The 25623-nt window shown below is 38.3% G+C and overlaps 2 protein-coding genes across 2 annotated transcripts in view; one reads left to right on the top strand and one right to left on the bottom strand.

Annotated features, from left to right (window-relative positions):
• Positions 1 to 1422, bottom strand: part of LOC100717636 (gamma-interferon-inducible protein 16) — a 49959-nt gene extending 48537 nt beyond the window's left edge. Inside the window, exon 1 of the mRNA XM_063254059.1 lies at positions 1163 to 1422. The gene's annotated coding sequence lies outside the window, so the exon portion shown is untranslated. The remainder of the gene's footprint in view (positions 1 to 1162) is intronic.
• Positions 1423 to 22822: 21400 nt separating this feature from the next.
• Positions 22823 to 24177, top strand: LOC100717355 (olfactory receptor 6N1-like). The gene has a single exon (XM_003466661.2). It carries the CDS (start codon positions 23215 to 23217, stop codon positions 24175 to 24177), a length of 963 nt encoding a protein of 320 aa, XP_003466709.1. The 5' UTR covers positions 22823 to 23214.
• The last annotated feature ends 1446 nt before the right edge of the window (positions 24178 to 25623 follow it).

Below are 25623 nucleotides of genomic sequence, written 5' to 3'. Positions count from 1 at the left end.
TTTAACACCAAAGCCACAAGCAAGAAAAACAAATAATAAGTGAGATTACATTAAATGAAGCATTTTTTGCACATCAAAAAAGGGAATAAACAAAATGAAAAGATATACTATCTTACCAAATGGAAGAATGTTTTTGTGACTCCAAAAGGGAGTCAATATCCAAAACATAGTAGGAAATCAGGCAGCTCAATAGCCGTGAAATAAAGAAGCCAACTTAATCTATATTTATAAATGATTTGAAAGTCGTTTTTGAAAAGACATACAAATGGGCAATAATATATACAAACATCAAGATTATCAAATATATCAAAGTCACAGTGAGATATCACTTCACACTTGTTAGGATAGCTATTGGGTAGGATAGCAAAAGTTTGAAAGATAAATCCTAGCGAGAATGTTAATAAAAGAAAAATCTTATATTTTGAAGTGGGAGTTAAATTGGTACAATCATTATGGAAAGCAGTATGATATTTTATAAATAAAAATAAAATCATTATGGAAAGCTATATGATATTTTATAGATAAAAATGAAAGTGATATTGTTAACCCAGCTTCTCTGTGTATATTTCTTAATGCATAAAACAGAATCTTAAAAAGACATCTATATTATCATAGATTGTAAAAACCATTTTCTGATTGTCCAAATGTGACTTACGTGTAACCTCTATCTGGTGTAGAGTACAGCTAAAGTAAAAGTAAGTATTCTTATGAAAATATTTACATATTATGCACTTGAAACTGAAGATTTTCTATTATGTGTGTGTTTGTTCTCATATCTGATAAAAATGGAATGATATCATACAATGCAGTTTATGTCAATGTATGTTTTTTACCTAATTTTGTTTCATGATACTTTATAATGTGGCTTTTTTGTCTTGTACACATCCCTTCACCAAAGCCACCATTTCCCAGCCAAGATAGTCAAGATCTTCTTAATATCAACTTGTGCCAACCCACACTTGGAAAATTGATTTACAATCTTAAGTAGCTAGAATGCACTTTCCTTTACCCAAGGCTCAGTTGCTCAACAATAAAGCTATGTATTTTATCTGTTTTTCTGAATGCAGCTGATATCAGCTGGACTCCTATGGATTACCACTTTTCTCTTGACCTGGATTGCAAGGACTGGATCTTCTCTATAGAAAGCACTGTTAGTACTCACCTCTTTGGAAATTGCTCTGATAGTATCCCAGTTCTTGAGATCTTCAGCAGAGTAGGAAGCAATGCTAATGTTGCTTGAGGAGAAAGATGAAACAGTAAAACTCACAGATAGCAAAAAGTAGAATGCTCTAGTAACCTGAAATGCTAAGAAAATGGAATATTTCCAAAGATAACAAAATAAAAGAACACAGGATAGAGTCACTTAAACTTGAGCAGTGCTGTATGTCTCACAGTTCTCCGCACAGGAGAAAAGGGAAGCAGTGTCAGACTCCTCCCTTCACTGCTTTTGAGTTTCATTTTCCTGAGCTAGAGAAACAACAGTTTCGTTTTTTTCAATATCTTAGCACAAACACTTGGCCACTAGTATCTTTTCTTTTGAAAAACCATTTTAGGTGAGAGAATATCCAACATTTGTGAAACTTGATTGTATCATGCAGGCAGTATATTCATTTGTGGATTCACCCACTTATGAATTCATGACTGGATGAGCTGTTAGGAAGTGGAGACTACTGGGAGATGGGTGCCCAAGGGCAGGACTGGGAAGGGTGCATATCTATCCCTGGCTCCTCTGGTTTCTGTCTTCCTTTGACAGCCACGGGTTGAACACTTTTTTCTCTATCATGCCCCTCTGCTGTTCTGTTTCTTCCTTGGAGCTGGTCAACTGTGCTGAAACTGTGAGCAGAAACAAAAATGTCTTTCTTAAATTGTGGGTGTCAGGTGTTTTGTTCCAGTGAGAAGAATGACTAAAACATGTAGTGTCAGACAAAAGAAATGGAAGAAGAGAGAGTGTGGGGATCATCTAAACAAAACTCTTTTACACCTGCTCTGTATAAAGCTCATAACAAAATTTATCAGCATGAGTCTCAGCTGCTTAAACTGATACACAGTATTCATTAAGGCACCTCAATTAATATTTTACAAAAACCAACTCTGAATATATTTATTTTCTTTATTATTTTGTCTGATATTGTGTATATATATCCTTATATATTGATAGTTTTATTTGAATGTACTATGTATTGTTTACATTGGTCTCTGTTTTCTAATATAAAGATGTAAACTTGCATCAAATACAGTCTTTTCTTTTTTAGCATAAACAAAGAATTACTTTCTCCTGTAGGTGTTATCAGATGAAGGGCACTGGGAAATTCTCTCCAGGAGTTTTGTGTCATGAACAAAGAATTGGAGAAGACACACAAAATAGGTAGTAGTCTGTATACTTATTGAAGATGGAAAAGAAATACACTCTTCAGAATGAAAGTGGGCCTGTGAATAGACTTTCCATGGCCACAAAGATAAAGGAAGGAGGGATTTGATATCTGGAATTTCTAGATTGGCTTCTCCTTCATGCAGATCAGGCACAAATCATACAAATCAGAAACTCACTTGATGAGGCACCAAATTTAAACTGCCATGTAGAAGACTTGCTCAACTTGCCAGATGGAAATGAAGAATTGAAAATAATATTTTTCTAACTGATTCTGTGTATAGTGCTTAGGAATTGAAGAGTCGTCTTGGCTCATGTGTTGTGCACATGTGCCCCGGATCTCCAGGAGAGATTTTGCCCAGTTGTTTGCCCGTCTTAACTTCCTAACTCAACAGATTTGGTCTTTTACTATGTTTTCTAAGTTTTATTGAATGTGTATTTGTTGTCTCAATATTTATTGATATGTATTTTTAGCACTTTATTTTCAAATGTGTTCTATGACATCAAGAGATTTGAGGGTTTTCATTATATTTGATCTTGAGCCCGATTTAGTCATGCGGTGGTGCCATGTATGCTGAAATTTCAGGTATAAACTTTACTGAAAGTTTCACTAAGTCTCTGTACATATTTCACTTTGATGAGCTTCTTTGTGTGCTTTTAGAGAACATGTAGTCCCCAGCTATTTTCAACCCGTTAAAAATGGTGTGAAGATTTTTTCAGTTCTCTCTTTTTCTTGTTCTCTGTGTCAATATTGAATTAGAGGTTTTAAATATCTAACTATGACTTGATGTGTGTTATACTCTATTTAGTATTGTTTTTGCCTTTGACTTTGAAGCTCTGTAATTGGATGCATTTATGGCCTGCAATGACTTTCTCATTAACTGGTCACAATAATTCCTTTTTGGTACCAGTTAAATTTTGGCTTACTTCTGCCTCATGTCAGGGTGTATTTTTAATGAATCTGTAAAATCTGAATGTTATGCAAAAGTTAGACTTAGTCGGGAAGCAGGCATCTGAGGGCTATATGAAAAGCAAAACTATGATTTTGTCTTATTAACTTCGTTTTCTTAGTTATTAACTATAGACAAAATCCAAACAAGCTTATGGTTTCAAATTTTAGCCTAAGAAAATACTACTTCCTCTGAGTGTGCTCACAAGGTCCAGACTATGGGTGAAGTTTTGAAAACATTTTAAAGGCTCAAAATAAACTAAGTGGAAACATTCTAACTTAGGCAAAAGCATAAATTTTGCCTCTGAAATTGGTTAACCCAGCCCATTTTCTCTATGCAAGAACAGTGACCTTGGGGGAGGGAAAAGGTAGTCCTGAAGACCCATTTAATCATGTAAAAGAAACCTGAATTCTCATTCAGTGCAATTGCCATGTTGGCACTTGCCCACCTTCACACATGAAGGTACACTCTCTCTGTCAGTTTGAAAATGTAAGGGTTTCAAAGACACTACATATCTCTGTATGATTGCCCATTGTTTCTTATCTGCAGTCTTTCATTGCAGTCAAAAGGAACTAGGGATTAGCTTTGCCTGCTCCTTCCTGTGTTATGATCTAGCTTCCTAGTGACACTAAGATATTTTCTTAATTCCTTTATTGAAGGACTCAAATCTGATTCATTGGTTGGGCAGGGTTTGGGCTTTGTCAGAGCAAGCTGCCTTGTGATCTCATAGTTACAAGTGGGGCATTCACATCTTTCTCTACAGAAATCTTCAGAGGTATCATCTTACTGGAAGGTCTTCTACAGAAATCTAGTCCTCAAGACATTGTTTTTCCAGAAATATATGAATAATTGTTTGCTACAAATAGAGATATAAGTCCAGGAAAACTGTCTAAAGACTAAATTTTAGTATGCTATCATCTTGTATAAGGCTGAGAAAATGCAGTATTTTGAAAGAATATTGAAAAATACTTTTTGACTAATTAAAAATGTACATGTATTGGCTTCTTCACACTTTGCTGCCCTCTAGAGAGACAAGTTACAAAACAGTTCTGAGATTCCTCCGATAAATGTTCTTAGCTTTTGGTGCCCTGAGCCATAGAAACTAAGCTGTTTCTTTCTTGTAAACAATTTATTGTCCTGAAAACAGTGATAGCTGATTTTTTACATTCACTTATAACTTGCCCATACCTGAAAGATCTGATATTACAACTTTTTTATTCGTGAGACTTAACCACATCTTGAAGGATGGGAAAGCATCAAAAAGGAAAGGGTGAATTACTCAATCATTTGTTTTTGTTTGCTCACAGAGTAACAGTGACAGGAGATCTCCAAAGAGGCATCTGTTACTGCCAATAGTGGGACATAAATATACAGCAGCTCAAAGCATCAGTGCTCCTGAATAGGGGAAGGTCTGCTACAAATTGCTTTTGGTTTAAATACTACCTAAGTCATAACCCTGTCATTGAGAGTTGACACATCAGGGCTTGATATGAATTAGAAGGTCATTATGAATATATAAATCACTCCCCAAATATAGGGAAAGGAGAATGACACTTAAGTGTTCTAATTTATATTGAAGAGGCTGGGTTATATGAATGGCTGAAGTCAAGTTTTTCTGCATTTTTCATAAATAAAAGTAAAAGGGCTGTGTTTTATATCATGAAAGTATAGGAACCTTGCAAGTAGTGGAAGAGCACTTATCTGATAAGAGGTTCCTGATAAGCCTATTCTCTTAAACAGTGCTTTTGGCTTAAAGACAGTGGAGAGCACAAAACAAGATTGGAGTGTTCATAGCTCTCTTACGGACTCCAGGCTGCTGTTTTCATGGACTCACTGAGATGTTCCTAAAAGATAGAGTAAAAGAATAGGAAATTCACAGAATGCTTCAATTCACAGACTGGGGTAGAGGATAAAGGAAACAAAAGAAACTTTGATTCACATTGCTCCATTCCTTTTTCTTAAAATCAGTTCATATGGAAAAATATTTTCTGCTGGCATTCCAACAGATAACACACAACTTACTAGCTTCAAAAAAAGAAATTGAGAGAAATATTTAATAACCTAATATATATATATATATATATATATATATATATATATATAATTATTTTAGGAGATGTACCAATGGAATGAAAAGAGAGAAAAATAAAAACAGGCTTAAAATCTTAGTGTTATTTTAATTTGCATTTCTCAAATAACAAATGATGTTGAACATTTTTTCATATATTTATTTGCCATTTCTAGTTCTTCATCTGAGGAGTGTGTATTCATCTCTGCTGCCTATTTTTAGACTGTATCTTTGAATTTCTTAAAGGGCAATAAGACTCTGAAAACTATTTTGGATTTTATCTCTTTTAAAAAAACATAAAAAAGTAAAAACAATAAAGAATTTTGAGACAAAATAATAATAGGGAATTAACACTAGTTAATATATATTGTCATCTTCAAAGTAGTTGTTTAGATTGCAAGATGTAGGCATGATAAAAGGAGAAAAGATGGGGAAAGTCTTTGTAAAAAAAACTTCCGGGACCTAATACTCTTAAAAATTTTAGAATAATCTATTTGTGTTTTTTAAGATACTACATATGCCTATGATACTAAGAAAAATAGCAGTCCATAAAGGTAGTTTTTACTGTTTTAGCACCTGTGATATACTAAATTAAAGCTGTGCTAAATTCTCTTTACAATCTTAGAAGTAGGTATTATTTACTGTGTTCCAAATGAGGCCAGAGGGAGTTAGGGAAATTAGACTCTTATTTTACATATTAAAAAGTTGAGGTTAGTGGCTATGACCCATTTTGTACCTGAGTGATTAGTAGAGGAGCTTAGAATAAAGCTGTGGCCTCCTGAGTCCCAGCTAGTACACCCCACAGAGCCTTCTGTTAATGTGCAAAATGAACATGGGATTCAGGCAAACGTCTCCTGATCAGATCTGGGAAACCGACTCTTCTAATCACTATTTCCAGAGCAGCTTCTTTGACATCTTGGCTTGCGTCCCCATGTTCCCAATTAGCATTAATTGAAGAGGAGAAAACTAGGGGTCCCCAAAGCTCCCTCCTCCATAACTATGTAGGGATTGGCTTGAAGAGATAATGCTGATAATTATTGAAGTTGAAACTGTGTGTCAGGAAGCAGACCTAAGCTCCCCCTTGGGAACGACTCCCTTGTCTCTCTTTCTGGTTTTTCCAGCTTAATTAAACAACTTGTTTGGCTTCTTATTAGCAAAGTGGTTGGCACTTTACTCTGCTCCCCTGAGTTGCTCAGCAGAAAAGTTTTGTGAGAGAATTTCCTAAGCTGGCTCTTATGTTTCCCTCTGATACACCCCGTAGTCACGTCCTCTAAACAGACTGTGTATGACAGCTCTAATATTGCAGATCTGACTTATAATAGAAAAGCTCAGTGCAGTTGCTTGAGATAGGAGAAGGAGGAACTAGTTAAGACTTGTTTTGCACACACTGCTCAAAGATTTCCTGGTTCATTGTCTGCTGTAGGGCTTTTGGGCAGAGGTGACTATGCTTCTGGTCTCTCCTCCCCATGTCTAGAATTTCTACAGACCTTATCCATTGTTACAACTCTCTGATATTCACTATGCACTATTATATTTCAGAGATGCCCCACCACTGATGCAAGATACATGGTGAGTGCTACTGTCTCCAGTTTTAAAACACAAGCCTGAGACTCTACTGACTTATCTGGAACAGAGACTGACTACACAGGAGAGGATCTTTCTAGCCTTTCTGAGTTAGGGTCAGTGCAGTGACACTCAAAACTGTCCAATCTTTCCATCTGTTCAGACTTCCCAGTAGAAATTTAATCCTGTACCTATATATTTTTCACCAATGATTTTATAATAATAGGGTCACTATTTATTGAATACCCCAAACAGTGACTATATGAATAAAGAAAATGAGACTCAAAAAAAGCTACGTGACTAGCCTTGGACCACAGACAAAATGATGGATCTACTGTTCATGTCTAGATTATACAATGTTATAGAAAACAGACCAGACACTGGAAAGAAATGGAATTGAGGAGGTTTAGAAGGCAGTATATCACATTGGTGGGCTTGACTCGGATTTCCCCGCAGTGAGTCAGAACTGCTTGGCAGGATGTCAGGATTATCATGGGGAAGGCAAGTGTGGAGATATGAAAGTAGATCTGACACATTATAATTAGAATGTTGGGTGATATCTTGGATTACTAAAGAAGTTTAAAAATATCAGGTTACATTGTAAGGCCATCAGACATACACAGCTTGGATTATAAAAAGGAAAAAATGCCCTGCTACATTTTAAGTTACATTGCAAGGTCATCAGTTATACAAAGGCAGTAAAAACAAGGATTACACAAAGGAACATTTCAAGTTACATTTTAAGGCCACCTGTTAGACAAGCTTACACAAAGGAAGGAATGTTTTATTATCATATTGGTTTGGTCATGTCCACTTGGTCTTGGCAGGTTTTAATTTAAAATTTTAATTTTCCTTTCATTAGGAAAATTCATGGGAGAAGGACACCATGGAAAAGGAATATAGGAAAGTTGGATGAGTTCAATCGTTAGTCCAGCATCGGTGGTGAAAATGATAGGGAAAATGGAAGAGAGACTTAATCAGATCCCCTTCATCATTCTGATGTTACCTTCTCTGACATCTGATACCTGGATACAATAAAGGACCTATTCTTAGTCTCTTGCAGTACCTAGTTTCTCAGTTAAACACACCAGAAAGAGAAAAATTGTCACTGTAACAAGCATTCTTAGAACATGTTTCAATTTCTCCATTCTTTGTTCTTAACCTTTATATACCAAGCCACAGGATGAAATCCTGATCCTCTTGACTGTTCTGTGAGGTTACTAGATTGCATTTTGTTTTCAAAATGCATGAACATCTATGGCTATCACAGGTAGATAAGTCTCTTGGGATCATGAATATTCTGTCTTATTTCACAGTGGTTCAGCTCTTGCTGCATACCTCTAGCAAGAATCAAAATCCAGTATCTTGGAGAAAGATAAAAGAAGACATCCTGGAAATCACCTGATCCCATGTATTTGGACTAACAAACATCATTAAAAGCATAATATAAAAATCAGGAAAGTGCAAAGCAGAATATAGATAGAGATGGAAAGCATTACTGAGAATGTAAAGCCCTAGCCATTACCTGTGTCCTTCTTTCTTTACTAGTTACCCCACTAGTTATGCTACTGAGAACTATCCTCGCAGTTTTTTCTTATGAATGAACAGAAAGATGCAGAGTTCATTTGTGATTAAGACAGACTAGAATTTGGCAAAGACAAGTAACTGTGGGTCTTCAACACTCTGTAAAATTGTCTTTGTAAAAGATGTATTTTCTCTATCATCAATTTTTGCCTCCACATTTCTGGGTAATGAAAGTAGCTGTCAACTGGTTTGATATTTTTATAGTCTTTATTTCCTTGAAATATTTATATTTTTCTTGTTCTTTTAAATCTTTATGCCTTCTTCAAGCCTTTGTAACTTCTAAGGCTTATTCATGTCTTCATAATAGTTGTACCTCCTTTCCTAGATAAGGCCTGCTCGATTTGTAAATAATAAATATAAAAATGCTTGTATACTTGCTGTAGAGAGACATGAATTCAACCTTATATTCGCTCCAGTTGGCTGGATGACCTTAATGGTGTATTGTCAGCTTCATTCTGTTGGCAAAATGAGTGACTGGCAACACAGAACTACGCAGTCTTTTAGGGAAATTTGATTGCAGGAGCTCTTAAAGGGATCAGGCCATGAACTAGGCCAAGATAAATGAAACCTGTATGTCCTAAACATAAGGAATATGTTGGTCTAAATTTAAATTTTGCCACTTTTTGATTAAATGATCCTGGGCAAAAACTTAACTACACTTTGTTGTTTTCTTATACTTAAAACTTTATAGTGAACTGCTTAGTCTTACAGAGATTAAAACAACAAAGCATACAAAGAGCCTGACACTGTTTCCAAAGCCTAGAATGAATCCTAAAGGAGTCAGTTTTTCACATGAGCTACAAGGCAACATAAAGCTTGGAAAACAAAATTTGGGTCTTACTAGCTCTCAGCAGTCTTTATCACTTTCTTGCTGTAAGTTCTTATATCATTCACCTACTCTTGCTCTTTCTGGGTTTTCTCATTTGTGAAACAAAGACACAATAAGATCCTTATCAGATAATTCTTATAAAGGATAGAGTGTTTGTACATTTAAAACAAACATTCCATGTGAAATTGATGTAACTTGAAAGTTTTCCATATAAATTTCTGCAAGAATTCATACTTACAAATGCATCTCCTAATTTTGTCACATGAGGGTCAGTAGAACTGGTAATGATTCAAATAAAGTTTATCCTTTGTACTCAAATTTTTAAAGTCACCTTGAATTACATAATAAGACTATGTGTCAAAAAAACCAACCAAAAACAAAATTAAATTTAAAATGAATGAGTAAATAAATAAATAAAGTCAGCCTAGAATATTCTGTGTTTCTCCTGACTTAGTGTAATTGATATTATTCATTAATGTGTAGCATTTGGCTTTCTATTCTTTTCATACCATTTTGTCTACCTATTTTGGAGTTATTTCAACCTGTCTTTATTGATTATAGGAATAACAAAATGCAACTTGAACAGAACATCCCCTCGTGGTAATCTAAACAATCACTGGAAATGGCTGTTATGGCTATGTTGTGTGGTGAAACAAATCATCATCCAATAACTCAAAATAACATATTCTTGTTATTCATCTCTCTTACAGCACCCAGAGTACTCATCTCTTCATGGATGAATGGACTTCTGGGTCAAAGGAGGTTGAAGAGGTTAAGAACTCTTCTTGTAATCCCACTAGGATTCCTGCACATTTCTTAGGCCACTAGTTTAATTTTAATTTATCTATTTTTACTCATCTCTTTTTAATGTCACAATCTTTTATTCTTTGAAAACTGTCCAGAATTCCTTCTTAGGCAGAGCTTCCCAGCCCATATAGGTATCAGATATGCTGAGCCATTGATCTCCATATGTTCCCCCCCCCTTTTTTTTTAATTTAAGAGGAAAAAGAGAAAAACACAAAACAAAACAAAGTGGTGTAAGGGTACACGTAATACAGAACTACAAAAAAAAAAAATAACAGTAAGAAATCACCTGTTAATAGATTACATATTATCATCCTGAAAATAGTTGCTCAAATCACAGTATCAAAGAATACAAGGTGGACATTCAAACAGGGAGACTGAAAACAGCTGTGTTCAATGATCCAAAAACATTGATATAGTCAGCTATTTAATACCCCTAAACACATTTGCTGTTATATCCGTTAGAGCTCTTTTTCTTTTTTTTTCTTTCTTTTTTTTCCCTCTCTTTTTTACAACAAAATTTACACATTTTGGATTTTATTACTCCTTAGTGCTTATTACTTTTTTTGGGGAGGAGAGAATAAAGTCAAATATGGCAAAACAAAGCTATCAGTCAAAACCAAGGATAGACATAGCACATGGTGTAGAACAGAGTACAAGTTTATCAACAATGGTTTTCAACATTGTCTCTTGTTTCCTTAAAAAGAATTGTCTATCTCATTAGATATTATAAAGTTGGACAAAACAGTAGAGAACAAGACCAATAAAACTTAGGCATTGAAAACATTACAGGACTTCCAAAGAAGACAATAGTCAAGCCAGAATGGGTATCTTAGTGAATCTTGTTGCCTTCAAAGTAGTTGCCTATATCTTCAAACTTGATACTATCATACAGAATGGAACAGAGTCTAATCAGTCAAAACAAGATCGTGGGAGTATTACAGAACTTCAAAACAAGTTAATAGGAAATCAAAAAGAGTTACTATTTATATATCCTAATTTTTTAAATTTTTTCTTTAATTAAGACAAACATAAGAAATGACTAAATAATTTTTTTTAGAGAAAAAGGGGGAGATTGAGATAAAACAGGACATAACAATATAACAATAGAGGTCAAAGCATGACTGTTTCAGCAACCTAGTACTTCACCACCATATAACCCGACTTAATAGTAGTTACCATAGTGTATGTCTTTTTCCTTGAAATATTTGAATAAAACTTCATATACTATAGCTTCAAATATTTCCATATCAAGAAGCCCAGAATAAAGCCTTACTAATTAATGAGTGAAGACTTTATAAGGCTTCAAGGCCACCTAATGGGGAATCATGATTACCACATATTTTTATATATTTGAATCATTACTTACATTAGGGAAACTATTCGGTATTCACACATGCGAGATTGATTTATTTCACTTATGAGTATGGTCTCAAGCTGCGCCCATTTATTGATAAATATCTCAAGGTGATCCTTCTTAATAGCTGAGTAATACTCCATTGTATAGAAATACCACAACTTTTTTATCCATTCCTCAGTTGATGGACACTTGGGTTGTTTCCAAGATCTGGCGATTACATATTGTGCTGCTATAAACATAGGTGCGCATATATCACTGTGGTATGATGCTTTCAATACTTCTGGGAATATGCCTAGAAGTGGAATAGCTGGAATAAATGGGATTTCCAATCCCAACTTTTTGAGAAATCTCCAGACAGACCTCCACAAAGGCTGTACCAGTCTACACTCCCACCAGCCGTGCAGGAGAGTTCCTTTTTTCCCCACAGCCTCTCCAGCATTTGTTGTTGGTTTTCTTGATCCTGGCCATTCTTTCAGGAGTGAGATGGTATCTCAGTGTGGTTTTAATTTGCATTTATCTAATGACCAATGATGATGAGCATTTTTTCATGTATTTATTTGCCATTTGCATTTCTTCATCTGAGAAGTGTGTATTCATCTCAGATGCCCATTTTTGGATTGGATCTTTGAATTTTGGAGGTCTGAGTTTCTTTAATTCTTTATATGTTTTAGACAAGAGGCCCTTGTCTGAGAGAGAGTTCACTAAAATCTTTTCCCAGTTTGTGGGTTTTCTTTTCACTATGCTGGAGATTTCTTTTGACATGCAAAAACTTTTTAATAAGAAGTGGTCCCAGTTATTGATTCTGGGAAGTATTTCCCGTGCGGTTTGAGTCCTGTTCATGAATTCTTTACCTGCTCCTATGTCTCCAAGGTTTCTACCTAATTTGTCTTCCAATAGATTTAGTGTTTCTGTTTTAATATTCAGATCTTTGACCCATTTAGATTTTAATTTAGTACATGGTGATAGACATGGGTCTAGCTTTAGTTTTCAGCAAATGGAGAGCCAGTTTTTCCAGCACCATTTATTAAAGAGACTGTCGTTCTTCCAGTGAACCTGCTTGGCTCCTTTATCAAAGATAAGGTGGTTGAGTGTGTTCGTAGCTGTGGTTGTATCTTCTAATCTATTCCACTGATCTTCGGCTCTGTTTTGATTCCAATACCATGTTGATTTTACTACTGTTGCTTTGTAGTATAACTTCAAGTCAGGGATTGTGATGCCTCCTGCTTTGTCTTTGCTGCTTAGAATTGCCTTTGCGATTCTAGGTCTCTTCTGGTTCCAGATGAAATTTAGGAGTGATTTCTCTAGATCTATAAGGTATGTTGATGGTATTTCTATTGGGATTGCATTGAATCTGTATAAGAGTTTTGGGAGAATGGCCATCTTCACAATGTTTGTTCTTCCTATCCATGAGCAAGGGATGTCTTTCCATTTTCTGAGATCATCTTCAATTTCCTTTTTCAGTGTATTATAATTTTCACTGTATAAGTCTTTCACTTCTTTCATAAAAGTAATTCCTAAATATTTCATTTTTTTGCTTGCTAATGTGAATAGTCCAGTTTCTCTTATTTCCCTCTCTGTAATTTTGTTGTTTGTGTATAGGAATGCTATTGATTTCTGAGTATTGATTTTGTATCCAGCCACATTACTGAATTTATTTATTGTATCTAAGGGTCTTTCAATGGAGGTTAGGGGGTCTTCTATGTAGAGTATCATGTCATCTGCAAACAATGATAATTTAACTTCTTCTTTTCCTATCTTTACCCCTTTTATTTCTCTTTCTTGCCTAATTGCTCTGGCTAGTACTTCCAGTACTATATTAAATAGGAGTGCTGATAAAGGACATCCTTGTCTTGTACCCGATTTTAAAGTAAAGGCTTTCAATTTTTGGCCATTTAGTATGATGCTGGCTGTTGGTTTGTCATAAATGGCCTTTATTATATTGAGGTAAAGACCATTTATTCCAATTTTCTGTAAAGTTATTATCATTAATAAGTGTTGGACCTTATCGAAGGCTTTTTCTGCATCTATAGAAATGATCACGTGATTCTTATTTTTGGCTTTATTGATATGGTGGATTACATTTATTGATTTGCATATGTTGAACCATCCTTGCATTACTGGGATGAATCCCACTTATTCATGGTGTATAATCTTTTTGATGACTTGCTGCATCCTATTTGCCAATATTTTATTGAGGATTTTTGCATCTGTGTTCATTAGGGAGATCGGTCTATAGTTCTCTTTTATAGTTGGGTCTTTCTCAGGTTTTGGTACTAGAGTAATATTTGCTTCCAAGAATGATTTAGGAAGGATTGCTTCCCTTTCAATTTCATTGAATAGTTTGAGGAGTGTCGGCATTAGGTCTTCTTTGTATTTCTTGTAGAACTCTGCAGTGAGTCCATCTGGGCCTGGGCTCTTCTTGGTGGGTAAGGACTTAATTACATTTTCAATTTCAGTAACAGAGATTGGGTTATTCAACAGTTTTACATCCTCTTGATCTAGCTTTGGTACTTCATATGCTTCTAAGAATCTGTCTATTTCTTCTGTGTTATCAAACTTTTGAGAGTAGAGGTTTTCGAAATAGGTGTTGATGATCCTCTGTATTTCTATTGGGTCTGTAGTGATTTCTCCTTTTTCATTTCTTATTGCATGAATTTGAGCTTTTTCTACCCTTTTTTTTAATAAGGTTGGCTAGGGGCTTATCGATTTTATTTATTCTTTCAAAGAGCCAACTCTTTGATTCGTTGATTCTTTGGATTGTTTTCTTAGTCTCTATTGCATTGATTTCTGCTCTGATTTTTATAATTTCCTCTCTTCTTTTGGCTTTGGGCTTGACTTGCTCTTCTTTTTCTAGCTGTTTGAGGTGTAGCATCAAGTTATTTATTTGTATTCATTCTGTTTTCCTGATGTGGGAACTCAGTGCAATAAATTTTCCTCTCAGGACGGCTTTCATTGCATCCCACAGATTCTGGTAAGTTGTATCTGCATTTTCATTTTCTTTTAGGTATTGTTTAATTTCTTCTTTAATTTCTTCTGTGACCCACTGATTGCTCAAGAGTGTGTTATTCAGTTTCCATGGGTTTGCGGAATTTTTGCAGTATCTTTTATCATTAATTTCTAATTTCAGAGTGCTATGATCCGATAATATGCAAGGGATTATTTCAACTCTTTTGCATTTGCTTAAATATGTTCTGTGAGCTAATATATGGTCTATTTTAGAAAATGATCCATGTACTGCTGAGAAGAATGTGTATTCTGATGTTGTTGGGTGGAACATTCTGTATATGTCTATCAAACCCATTTGTTCACAGGTGTGATTCAGTTCTGTTATTTCTTTGGTCATTTTGTGTCTGGTTGATCTGTCCCTTGGTGTCAGTGGTGTATTAAGGTCTCCTGTTACAATTGTGTTACTGATAATTTGAGTTTTCATTTCTGTTAATAATTGTTTTATATAACTGGGTGCTCTGGAGTTTGGTGCGTATATATTTAAGATAGTTATCTCTTCCTCTTGGAGTTTTCCCCTAAAGAGTATGTAGTGACCTTCTTTGTCCTTTATGGTCATTGTTGGTTTAAAGTTCACGTTGTCTGCAAACAGAATGGCTACTCCTGCCTTTTTTTGGATTCCTGCTGCATGAAGAATTGTTTTCCATCCTTTGACTTTCAGTCTGTGAGTATCCTTCTGGGTTAGATGGGTTTCCTGTAAACAGCATATGGTTGGATTTTGTTTCTTGATCCATTCTGCTAGTCTGTTTCTTTTGATTGGTGCATTGAGACCATTTACATTAATGGTTATTACTGTTAAATGCTGGTTAATTGTAGGAATCTTATCTCTCTGCTGTTGCATCTTTATCTCTCTGTTCTGTTTAATTATTTGCTTTGCTTAGTGGTTTTTTCCTTTGTGTATCTAAACTGTCTTTCAATATTTATGCAGGGTTGATTTGGTGTTCATGAAGTTCTTCAGCTGTTCTTTGTCATGGAAGTATCGTATTTCACCATCTATTTTGAATGATAATTTTGCAGGATATATCAGTCTGGGTTGGAAATCATTTTGCTTTAGGATCTGGAATACTTCACTCCATGCTCTTCTTGACTTTATCGTTTGTGCTGAGAAGTATGCTGTGATTCTGATAGGTTTTCCTTTATAAGTCATCTGTCTTTTCTCTCTAACAGCTTTTAATAATCTATTCTTGTGTTGGATTTCTGGGATGGTGATTATTATATGTTTGGGTGTAGTTTTATTTTGGTTATGACTATTTGGAGTTCTATATGCTTCACTGATCCTGATGTCAGTTTCTGATCTCATGCTTGGGAAATTTTCAGCTATTACTTCTCTAAATATCCTCCTGGCATCCTTCATGTTGTCTCCCTCTCTTTCATTAATCCCTATCATTCTTATGTTATTCTTCTTTGCATCGTCTTGCAGTTGTTGAATTGTTGTTTTCTGATTCCTTGTTATTTTCAAAAGATCTGTCCTTTCCTGTTCACTAGCTGCAATCTTGTCTTCAAGGTCTGAAATTCTATCTTCACTTTCATTAAGGTGGTTTTTACAACTTTCAGTGGAGTTTTTTTATTTCCTGTATATCTCTGTGCATCTGCATTATGTATTCTGTTTGTTTCTTATATTGCTCATCTAGGGATTCTATCTTTTTGTTTAGTTCCTCCAATTTTTTATCTGTGTTTTCTTTAGATGTATTTAGAATCTCTTTCATTTCTTTTATCATTTCTTCTTTTATCTGGGAGATTATTTCAAGTTTGAATTTCTTTAAAGCTTCCTGGAGTTGCTTTTCAATTTCAGTAGCTATTGTGTCTGATATATGAGGTGGATGGGATATATTTTCTTCTATATACATCGCTCCTAGGGTTTCTTGAGGTGGGCTGGAGGTTTGAGGTTGTAATTTGGTCTTTCGTTTTGTCATTTTCCTATATTTCTGTGTTTCAAGTGTTATTTGAAAGCTTCCTCAGGATCTGTTGAAAATCCCCTTCTATGTTTGGAGCTACTGAGACTCTGGCACCGCGCTACCCCAAGCCATTGGGCCTACAGAACCAGTGGCCCTTCTCTGCCTGCTCAGAACTCCGCAGTTCCAGACAAGCTGGGCCTCAGGGACACTGTGTGCCCACCTGCCCCTTGGAAGCTCCACAGTTCTTCAATCGCAGGCGGGTTAGGGTACTCACCACAGGCCGTGGTGCCTCAGGAACCTGTGGACCCTCCCTGCTTGCAGAGATATCCACAGTCCTCCAGACACATGGAGAGGCCGATGCAGGCACCCCAGATCTGCCCAGCTCCTCCTTTGTACACTGATGGCCAGGCGCAGCAGCAAAACAGGCTGGGCTAGGCTGATAGTGTGGGCCCGCCCACCCGTCCGGAGCTCAGCAGTTCTCCAAGTGTAACCGGAATGGGGAGGCTGATGTGGAAGCCTGAAACCCACCTCTCCCCTTCACTGCACCTGGAAGCCTGGGGGGACTCCAACAGTCTGGGCGGAGATATCCAGAGTCCTCCAGACACGCTGAGAGGCCGGTGAGGGCACCCCAGATCTGCCCAGCTCCTCCTCTCATGTTTTTCCCTTTGAATGACTGGAGAGCTTGAGGAAACTGTGGCCTTTAGGCAGGGAACGTTTGTCACCAAGTGGTCCTTCTGCTAATCATGATGCATCATACAGATATAATCAGTTCATTTTATTTGCTATGATGAAGAGAAATGAGAAGCAGTGTGTCAGTGTGTCACATTGGGGTGTGCTCTCCACCTGGTCTTTATCACCTTGAACTTCATTTGTTGAAATCCATTCTTAGATATGATGGCATTTGGAGGCAGAGGTTTGGGAGGTGATTAGGTCATTGGGACACAGCCCTTTTGAATGGCTATAATACACTAAAAGGAAATTGCAAAGTTTATAATAAAAAGATGGCTTTCTGTGAACCAGAAAGCAAAACCTCAGCAGACACTTGATCTACTTGATCTTGATCTTATACTTGATCTTACACTTCACAGATTCCAAAAATATGAGAAATACATTTTTTTGGTATTCAACGTGTTTATGGTTGTTTTAACAGCCTAGATGGATGAAGATAGGGTGGATACCTCCAGGCTAAGTTTTTGATCTTCTCTTCTATACTGACATCAGTTTTATCACTTCTGAAGAGGAGAATTTATATACATACAAATAACATGTGTATGGAATTATCATTAAATATGCACACACATACACTTTAGATCATAAACTGTTGGGAGCCGTGGCACTGTCAAGTCATCAGACGCGGTGATTGCGAGGCCTGTGGGAAAGTACAAAAGCCTGAGCTAGATTACCCCTCTCATCGAGCCCGCCTGTGTGGCACCTGTTTCTTATCACCCCACTAAGTTCCCGCCTCACAGGGTAGTCTGCCTAGCTATTAATCCTATATATAGCCAGTGCCTCCACCCCCGAGAGAGAGACTGAAGCACGGAAGGAGCCGCGGGGAGCGGACCGGTAGAGGCTTCGGGGGAGACTGAAGCACGGAAGGAGCCGCGGGGAGCGGACCGGTAGAGGCTTCGGGGCAGACTGAAGCACGGAAGGAGCTGTGGGGAGCGGACCGGTAGAGGCTTCGGGGCAGACTGAAGCACGGAAGGAGCCGTGGGGAGCGGACCGGTAGAGGCTTCGGGGCAGACTGAAGCACGGAAGGAGCTGTGGGGAGCGGACGGTAGAGGCTTCGGGGCAGACTGTATAAGGAGAGAATAAAGAAAAGCCTGACCACCGCCAGACCTTGTCGTGTGTCTTTCCTGCCGGCCGGGAGCGACATCGACATTTGGTGGCCCGCACGGGGATTGATCAACCCCGAGACGCGGCGGTGGACTGCATTCTCCTACACAGTGCTGCAGCTGCAGGACAGGTGAGTAGAGGATAAGCCTGGGCCCTGGGTGGCGCGCACCTACAGGGTTTGTAGACTCCTCTCAACCTCACGCGTAAGTGGCGGGTTTCTTGGGCCTCACGCGGTGAGTATGAAACATAACACCAGAACTTAAGGTAATAAAAGAGTGTAAAACATAAACATAGAAGTAAAAATAACAGAAGATATATTAAAAATGGGAAACATGCCAAGTAAAGATACACAGCCTTGGTGTTGGTCCTTCGGAGACTCCTAAAGTCCAAGGACCTCAAGGTGGGGCGTAAGACTTTAGAAAATTTCCTTGCAGAGATTGACAGCTTTGCTCCCTGGTTTCTGCCTACAGGGCATGTAAACCTGCCCTCCTGGGAAAAGTTGGGCAGAGACCTTTCCCTAGCAGAACGGGAGGGTAGAGCTTCAGTCTCTGCTCGTCCATTGTGGGAAATGATACACACGTGCCTAAAGAGTGAGGGTAGTTACGGGGGGAGCTCTCAAGAACTTGTAGAAGTACGCGAGGTGTTTGAACAGGCACAGTGAGGAAGCTCCCGAGAAGGGTCCGTCAAGGAGGGCAGAGATACAAAAGAGGAAGCCGAGGCGCGGTTTGTGTCTTTCCGCAGGAATCGGGACGAGAACCAATGTGGGTCCCAGAGAGGTTGACACGACAAGTCCCTCGACTGAAGATCAGGCCTGTTCCACCAGAGGCCAACCGCAGACCCAACAACAAGATGAGCCCTAAAAGAACTGCAGGACAATCCCTTTTTGGGGGCCTGGAACGGCTTGCTCCCCTATGTGCTACCCTTGTATACGCATGGCTCGCTCGCATGGCCTACGACCGCGTTTAAAAGTGACAGGCTTCCCACATTCTCCTCCCTAGACAACAACATGTAGCAGGGTGGGTGAGTCAATGACGGGTAAGAGCGTGCCTCCCCAGCACGACTCAACCTAAGCCAGGCCCTACCCCGTTCCGCTCGAAAGCCGCTGGATTGTTAGATAAATTTCTCTCCGAGGGGATTCGTGGAGAGAAATGAGTGCATGCCTATGTGCAACCAGGTTCCGTCCGGTTCATTCCTGGCCCTAGAAAAAAGGACGAGGGCCTCAGGGCCTTGGTGGACCCTGGGACGGCCGACCAGGGTCTACGCTAAGGGCCTACGGTGGGCCTCAGTTCGGGGCATAGGCCTCTGCACTCTATCCAGGACGGGCTGCGATGCGCGTAGCCATCATTTAAAATAAAATAGGGGGAGATGTTGGGAGCCGTGGCACTGTCAAGTCATCAGACGCGGTGATTGCGAGGCCTGTGGGAAAGTACAAAAGCCTGAGCTAGATTACCCCTCTCATCGAGCCCGCCTGTGTGGCACCTGTTTCTTATCACCCCACTAAGTTCCCGCCTCACAGGGTAGTCTGCCTAGCTATTAATCCTATATATAGCCAGTGCCTCCACCCCCGAGAGAGAGACTGAAGCACGGAAGGAGCCGCGGGGAGCGGACCGGTAGAGGCTTCGGGGGAGACTGAAGCACGGAAGGAGCCGCGGGGAGCGGACCGGTAGAGGCTTCGGGGCAGACTGAAGCACGGAAGGAGCCGCGGGGAGCGGACGGTAGAGGCTTCGGGGCAGACTGAAGCACGGAAGGAGCTGTGGGGAGCGGACGGTAGAGGCTTCGGGGCAGACTGTATAAGGAGAGAATAAAGAAAAGCCTGACCACCGCCAGACCTTGTCGTGTGTCTTTCCTGCCGGCCGGGAGCGACATCGACAATAAACTGCCCAAGCATCAAAGAAAACATTCTTTTATTTAGAATATTCATGTAGTTTGTTACCCATTTGAAATCCAAGTATTTTCGAGAATGAAATGGGAAACATTAATAGTTATCTTGGGACAACAGATATTGATCAAAATTCTCTTAATCAAACCAGGATATATGATCACTCTATGTCATTGTGTTAATATGTATGTTTAAAATTAAAATTGTTTAAATAGATAATATTCTTCTATTATTTTTAAATCATTTTAAAAGGAATACAACAGAATAAAACAAAACAATGAGAACAATATTGTGTTTCAAAGACAAGGCAGAAGGAAATCCCCCACAGTTGCTATATTACATATTGCTATCCTCTAAATAGATGCTCAGACTACTCACCAGGCCTGCAAAGTCAATCAAAAAGTTCAAGCATTAAGCTGTGTTTTACTTCACTTCCTTTCATGTCAGCCTGTGCTCCTCGGACTCAGCCAGTTACTTTCGGGTTGGGGACTCCTCTGGTCTCCCGGTCCTTGTGCGGGTTGGCTCACAGGAGGGAGCTGCTTGGCTTTCTTATTCTCTGGCCAGCATGGCTGCTTCTTGCTAACAGGGTGGCACCGGTTGAATTCTTGCTTCCGCTTCCAGTCCACAACTGCCACTTATACTTGGGTTATTATTTTTTACACTTACATTATTAAAAAATCAAAATAATTTGTATGAAATAGTGTTTTTCCAGTTCTCATTTGTCCATTCCCATCTCTTGCAATCCCAGTCTTCCTTAGCGTTTCCAACAGCTCTTCAGTGTATCTTTATATAAAAGCAAATGAATAGTTTCATGTGCCCTCTTGAATATTTTTCTTATCATCACAGAATGTGTCTCCTCAGTTTGAAAACAAGTTCTCTAATATTCCATTGCTTGTTTAATCAGTCTCCTATTGTGGAGTTCCTGAGTTGCTTCCATTCTTTTGGTATTATGAATAAAATTACAGTGCTAACTCCAAATTAAAGTGCAATATGCATGACTATTGCTATCTTTTCACCCTAAGCATGTTATTGTGTATTCTTATAAGCAATTAGTGAAAATGTTTCTTTGCAGATTCTTTACTCAAGTATGTTATAAAATTTCTGTTTCTGTGTCAATATGAAAAATAAAAGTTTCACAATTGTGTGTACCTTATTTTGAGTTAGGTTGAATATCTTTTGTTTATTAGTGCATGTTTGTAGTACATAATATTTGTATTTCTTGTGGAGAACTGGCACATATACACAACATATTTTAACTCCTTTTTTGTGCATGTTTGCAATATATAATGTTTATATCCCTTGTGTGAAGTTGGTGCATCTTAATTCCTTTTGTCATACCCTTTCTCTTTTTTCTCTTCATTTCTCCACCTCTTCCAATATATTTTCACATTTTTACAGGCCTTTATTGTTTAATAAATGCCTATCCTATTTTGGGGTCTATCTCTTTCTTTTAAAATTAAGTATCTTTAAGAAAGGGGCTATGTTTTCTGTACTTTATACATTCTCTGATATACCGTCTGGGAAAAAGAGTGTTCCATAGATATAATTAGTAAGTTACAGAATCGCTGTGATGTTTCTTTTCACACTATTTTAGTTGCATTTTATATCACCTTTTCTAAATTTTAACTCATTTTTTCCTAGGCAATGATGTTGCAACTAAATATGTCCATAATATAGGATATTAGATAAAAAGTTTCAGCATGTAAACCATTATTTTAAAACAATTATTCATCTCTTTCTTTCCAATAACACAGCCTCGTTCAATATTAGCAATGGAATTTTTGAAGTCCTGCTTTATTTACTTATATTTGTATCATTCTTTACTGTCTTATTTCCAAAACATGCACTTCAGGATGGAGCCATCAGCCCATGTTTGTAGGGTGGTGCAGTCATGTGAGAAACTGAGCCAGTTTATTTCACTTGCCTGTGCCCCTGCCCCAGAGGGACCCATACTGAGAGCGAGTCACACTCAACAGATCTAGGGTATACAATAAGGAGGCTCAAGGAGACTAGCATTTTCAGGAATGCTGGATATAAATAAGCAGGGGTAAAAGCTATACAAAGAAAGATGTTAAAGTTCTGGTGTGATCATGTGCTCAGGTCATGGGCAAAGATGGTGCAGAAGAGCTGAGAATACCTGAAGAAGAAAACTAGGAGAAGCTTTGACCTTTACTGATGAGTTCTCCTAGGGAATCACAGGGGAACTCAGAAGACGTTTGTGTTGATGTTCCTCCAAAACCCATAATCACTTTTAATTACTTTGGGGGAACTAGAGCTTATTGGTGCTGCAAGAGTTTTGAAAAACAACTGCTGCAATCATTTTTTATGTGAGGAAAGAGGAAGCTGAGGGTAAGTGAGAAGTTGCTCAGTCCAGTGTAGATTGCTTATTAGTTTCAGAGCAAGATCACAAGGCTCACCCTTGATTTTGAAAAAAAAAAAGTGCCCAAGAATTCTAATCCACAATTTTCCCTTTGAGAATCATTGGTCCATTATTTTAGAACACACTGTGTGGCTGTTGGGTAATGATCAAGTATTATGAACCTAAGAATTTAGGGTTCACTCTCAAAGCTCTTATACTTTCATTTTCTGTATCTTCATTTTCTAATTCTTACCAATATAATCTGTACACTCAGAAATAGGCTTCCTGAGAGAGGCCTCAGTGATGGCATTTAGGTGACTTTTTTTTTTCTTTAGCATAGACAGATTTGCTGGGAAATATATGAGGGAGAGGTATAGAAATTTTCCCTCTCTCCTTTTATGATAGTGACGTAGGAAGGAAATGAAGCTGCTTGAATTTCTAAAGCTGAGTATTATAAAAAGGATAAACTGGGATGAGGAACTCTCCTTTCTAGGTCTGAACCAGTCACTCACAGACACTGTAATGTGAGACAACCAATTTTTTTTTTTTTTTTTTTTTGCTTTGGGGCTGTATTTCCTCCATTGTAAGCAGATGAGTTTATTAGACGATGTTTAAGTTTTTTCAGTGCTCACATTTGGGGCCAATGGCACTGATAAAATTTTCTAAATAAAGAATCCTGAAATCACTGTTTTTGCCTTTTCCTCTCCTTGCTAGGAATTATGGCTCATGTCAACCACACCTGGATCCAGACTTTCATCCTTGCAGGTTTTAATACCTCTGAGGCCCTACGACCTCTTGCATTCTTGGGGATCCTGTGTGTTTACCTCCTCACCCTTGCAGGAAACTTGTTCATCATTGTCCTGATTAAGACAGATGCCGGACTCTCCACACCCATGTACTTCTTTATCAGTGTCCTGTCCTTCCTGGAGCTCTGGTGCGTCAGCACCACGGTGCCCACCCTGCTGCACACCTTACTCCATGGGAGTGTACCCATCTCTTCAGCCATATGCTTCACACAGCTGTATGTTTTCCACTCTTTGGGCATGACTGAATGCTACCTGCTGTGTGTGATGGCGTTGGATCGCTACCTTGCCATCTGTCGCCCACTCCACTACCATGCCCTCATGAGCACACAGGTACAGCAATGGTTAGCAGGGGCTACTTGGGTGGCTGGCTTCTCAGGTGCAGTTGTGCCAGCCACTCTCACTGCCATTCTGCCCTATTGCTTGAAGGAAGTAGCTCATTATTTCTGTGACCTGGCACCCCTAATGCAGTTGGCCTGTGAGGACCCAGGCTGGCTCGCTCAAGTCCATGGGGCAGTGATTGGGGTGGCTACTGGATGTAACTTTGTGCTTATTCTGGGACTCTATGGAGGCATCCTGAGAACAGTGCTAAAACTGCCCTCCGCTACCAGTCGTGCTAAGGCCTTTTCCACCTGCTCTTCCCACATGACTGTAGTGGCACTCTTCTATGGTTCTGCCTTCACTGTATATGTGAGTTCACCAGGGAGCCGACCTGAGGGCACTGACAAGCTTATTGCTTTAGTGTATGCCCTCCTTACTCCATTTCTCAATCCTATCATCTATACTCTACGCAACAAGGAAGTGAAGGAGGCTGTGAGGAGGGCCACTGACAGAATTAGGACACTTTGGGTGGGACTCTTAGAATCTCTTTTGGTGTAATTCATATTCTGAGTAACTGCAAGAATCAGCTCTTTGGGCATTCATCTGGTCAGAATCAAAGTAAGAATCCATAAAATAATCTATCAGATTATTAGTTAAATATGTTGCAAACATTCAAATGAAACATGTAGGTTGAAGAGTTATATCCCCAAAGTACTGGGAACAAAATGTTACAAGGTAGAAGAAACAAGATCACAGGAAGTATTTCAGTTGATTTGGAAGAGGAAGTGCAACTGTGAAAGAAAGAAGAGTAACTAAGGCTAGTAGCTGGTATGTTAGTTAAGAAAGAATTTTAGAGGAAGTTTAAAAAGAGGGTATAACAAGATTGGTTTCAAAATCAAGCCAGACTAAAATTATAGACAGTGTGACATTTCAGAGTAGTGAGAAAGGAGAGAGAACTTTCAAGTTGGAGTCCTCCGATGCTGCATAATTATGTGACCAAAGGCAGCTTAGTAGAGGACAGAATTCTCTGGGCAGGTAGGTAGAAACTAGAGATGAGAACTTATCATCTTATTGGACAAGAGTATGGTATTGGAGATGAAAATATTGTCTGAGTTCTTTTTTTTTTCTGTAACATGTAAGCCAACTAGAAACAGAATTTGAAGCCGTATTTCACGGAAACCAGCAAATAAACACAAAGCTTAAAAATTTTGTGTATAGGGTTCGTACATATAGAGTAGAAAAGAGACTGAAACTCAAAGCAGAGATAGAACTGTATTTTCTAAACATACCCTAGAACACATCTCCTTCAGCTTTCCATATTTGAGTATTTATTACAATTAGAAAAATGTTGGTTGAGAATGATGTCTTTTTTTTTTTTTTTGTCTATATGAACTTCAGTAAAAAAATTGTACCTTCCTTCTGTCTTCTATTTTGGTCTCCTTAAAAAGATCTACAACAGGGCTGGGGGTTTAGCTCAGCAGCACAAATGCCTCCTTGACAAGCTCACGGTCATGAGTTTGATCTCCAGTACCAAGAACAAATAGACCTACAACAAAAAATTCAAAATTTATATGACCTTAAACACACAAAGTGTCCCCAAACAAATATAATTTCTCATAGACAGGGAGTGCCATGGCTAGAGAAGATACATTGCATTTGTCCTGCTTGAGTCCAAACATGAATTCTATTGTTTAATTTCTACTTGGCCTTATGCAATACACATAATGTCTCTGTGTCTCAGTTTTTCAGATCTGTAAAATGAGCAACAAAGAGGGCTTTAAATGTTATGGAAAAGTCAAAGATTTTTGCTTCAAAATTATGTTTTCTTCTACATACATTTCTGAAGCGAGGATTTATTTCCTTGAGAATGCATGCTTTTATAACTTTCTCACATTGCAATATGCACATAGTTAGTAAACTTACTAACATCCATCTCTTTAGGAGCTAAGTGACCAAGTCCTCTTCCCGTAAACTGAGGAGTATCTGTGCTGTTATGAAGTCTAT

Source organism: Cavia porcellus, unplaced genomic scaffold (assembly GCF_034190915.1).
Source record: "Cavia porcellus strain 051 isolate PalLab524CR breed Dunkin Hartley unplaced genomic scaffold, mCavPor4.1 scaffold_7, whole genome shotgun sequence".
In the NCBI taxonomy this organism is placed as follows: Eukaryota; Metazoa; Chordata; class Mammalia; order Rodentia; family Caviidae; genus Cavia; species Cavia porcellus.
Note: the sequence above shows the minus strand (reverse complement) of the source record. Positions and strands in the feature narration are given on the sequence as shown.

Coding starts and splice junctions, on each gene's coding strand:
- LOC100717355 (XM_003466661.2), top strand. CDS start 23,215: ATGGCTCATGTCAACCACACCTGGATCCAGACTTTCATCCTTGCAGGT.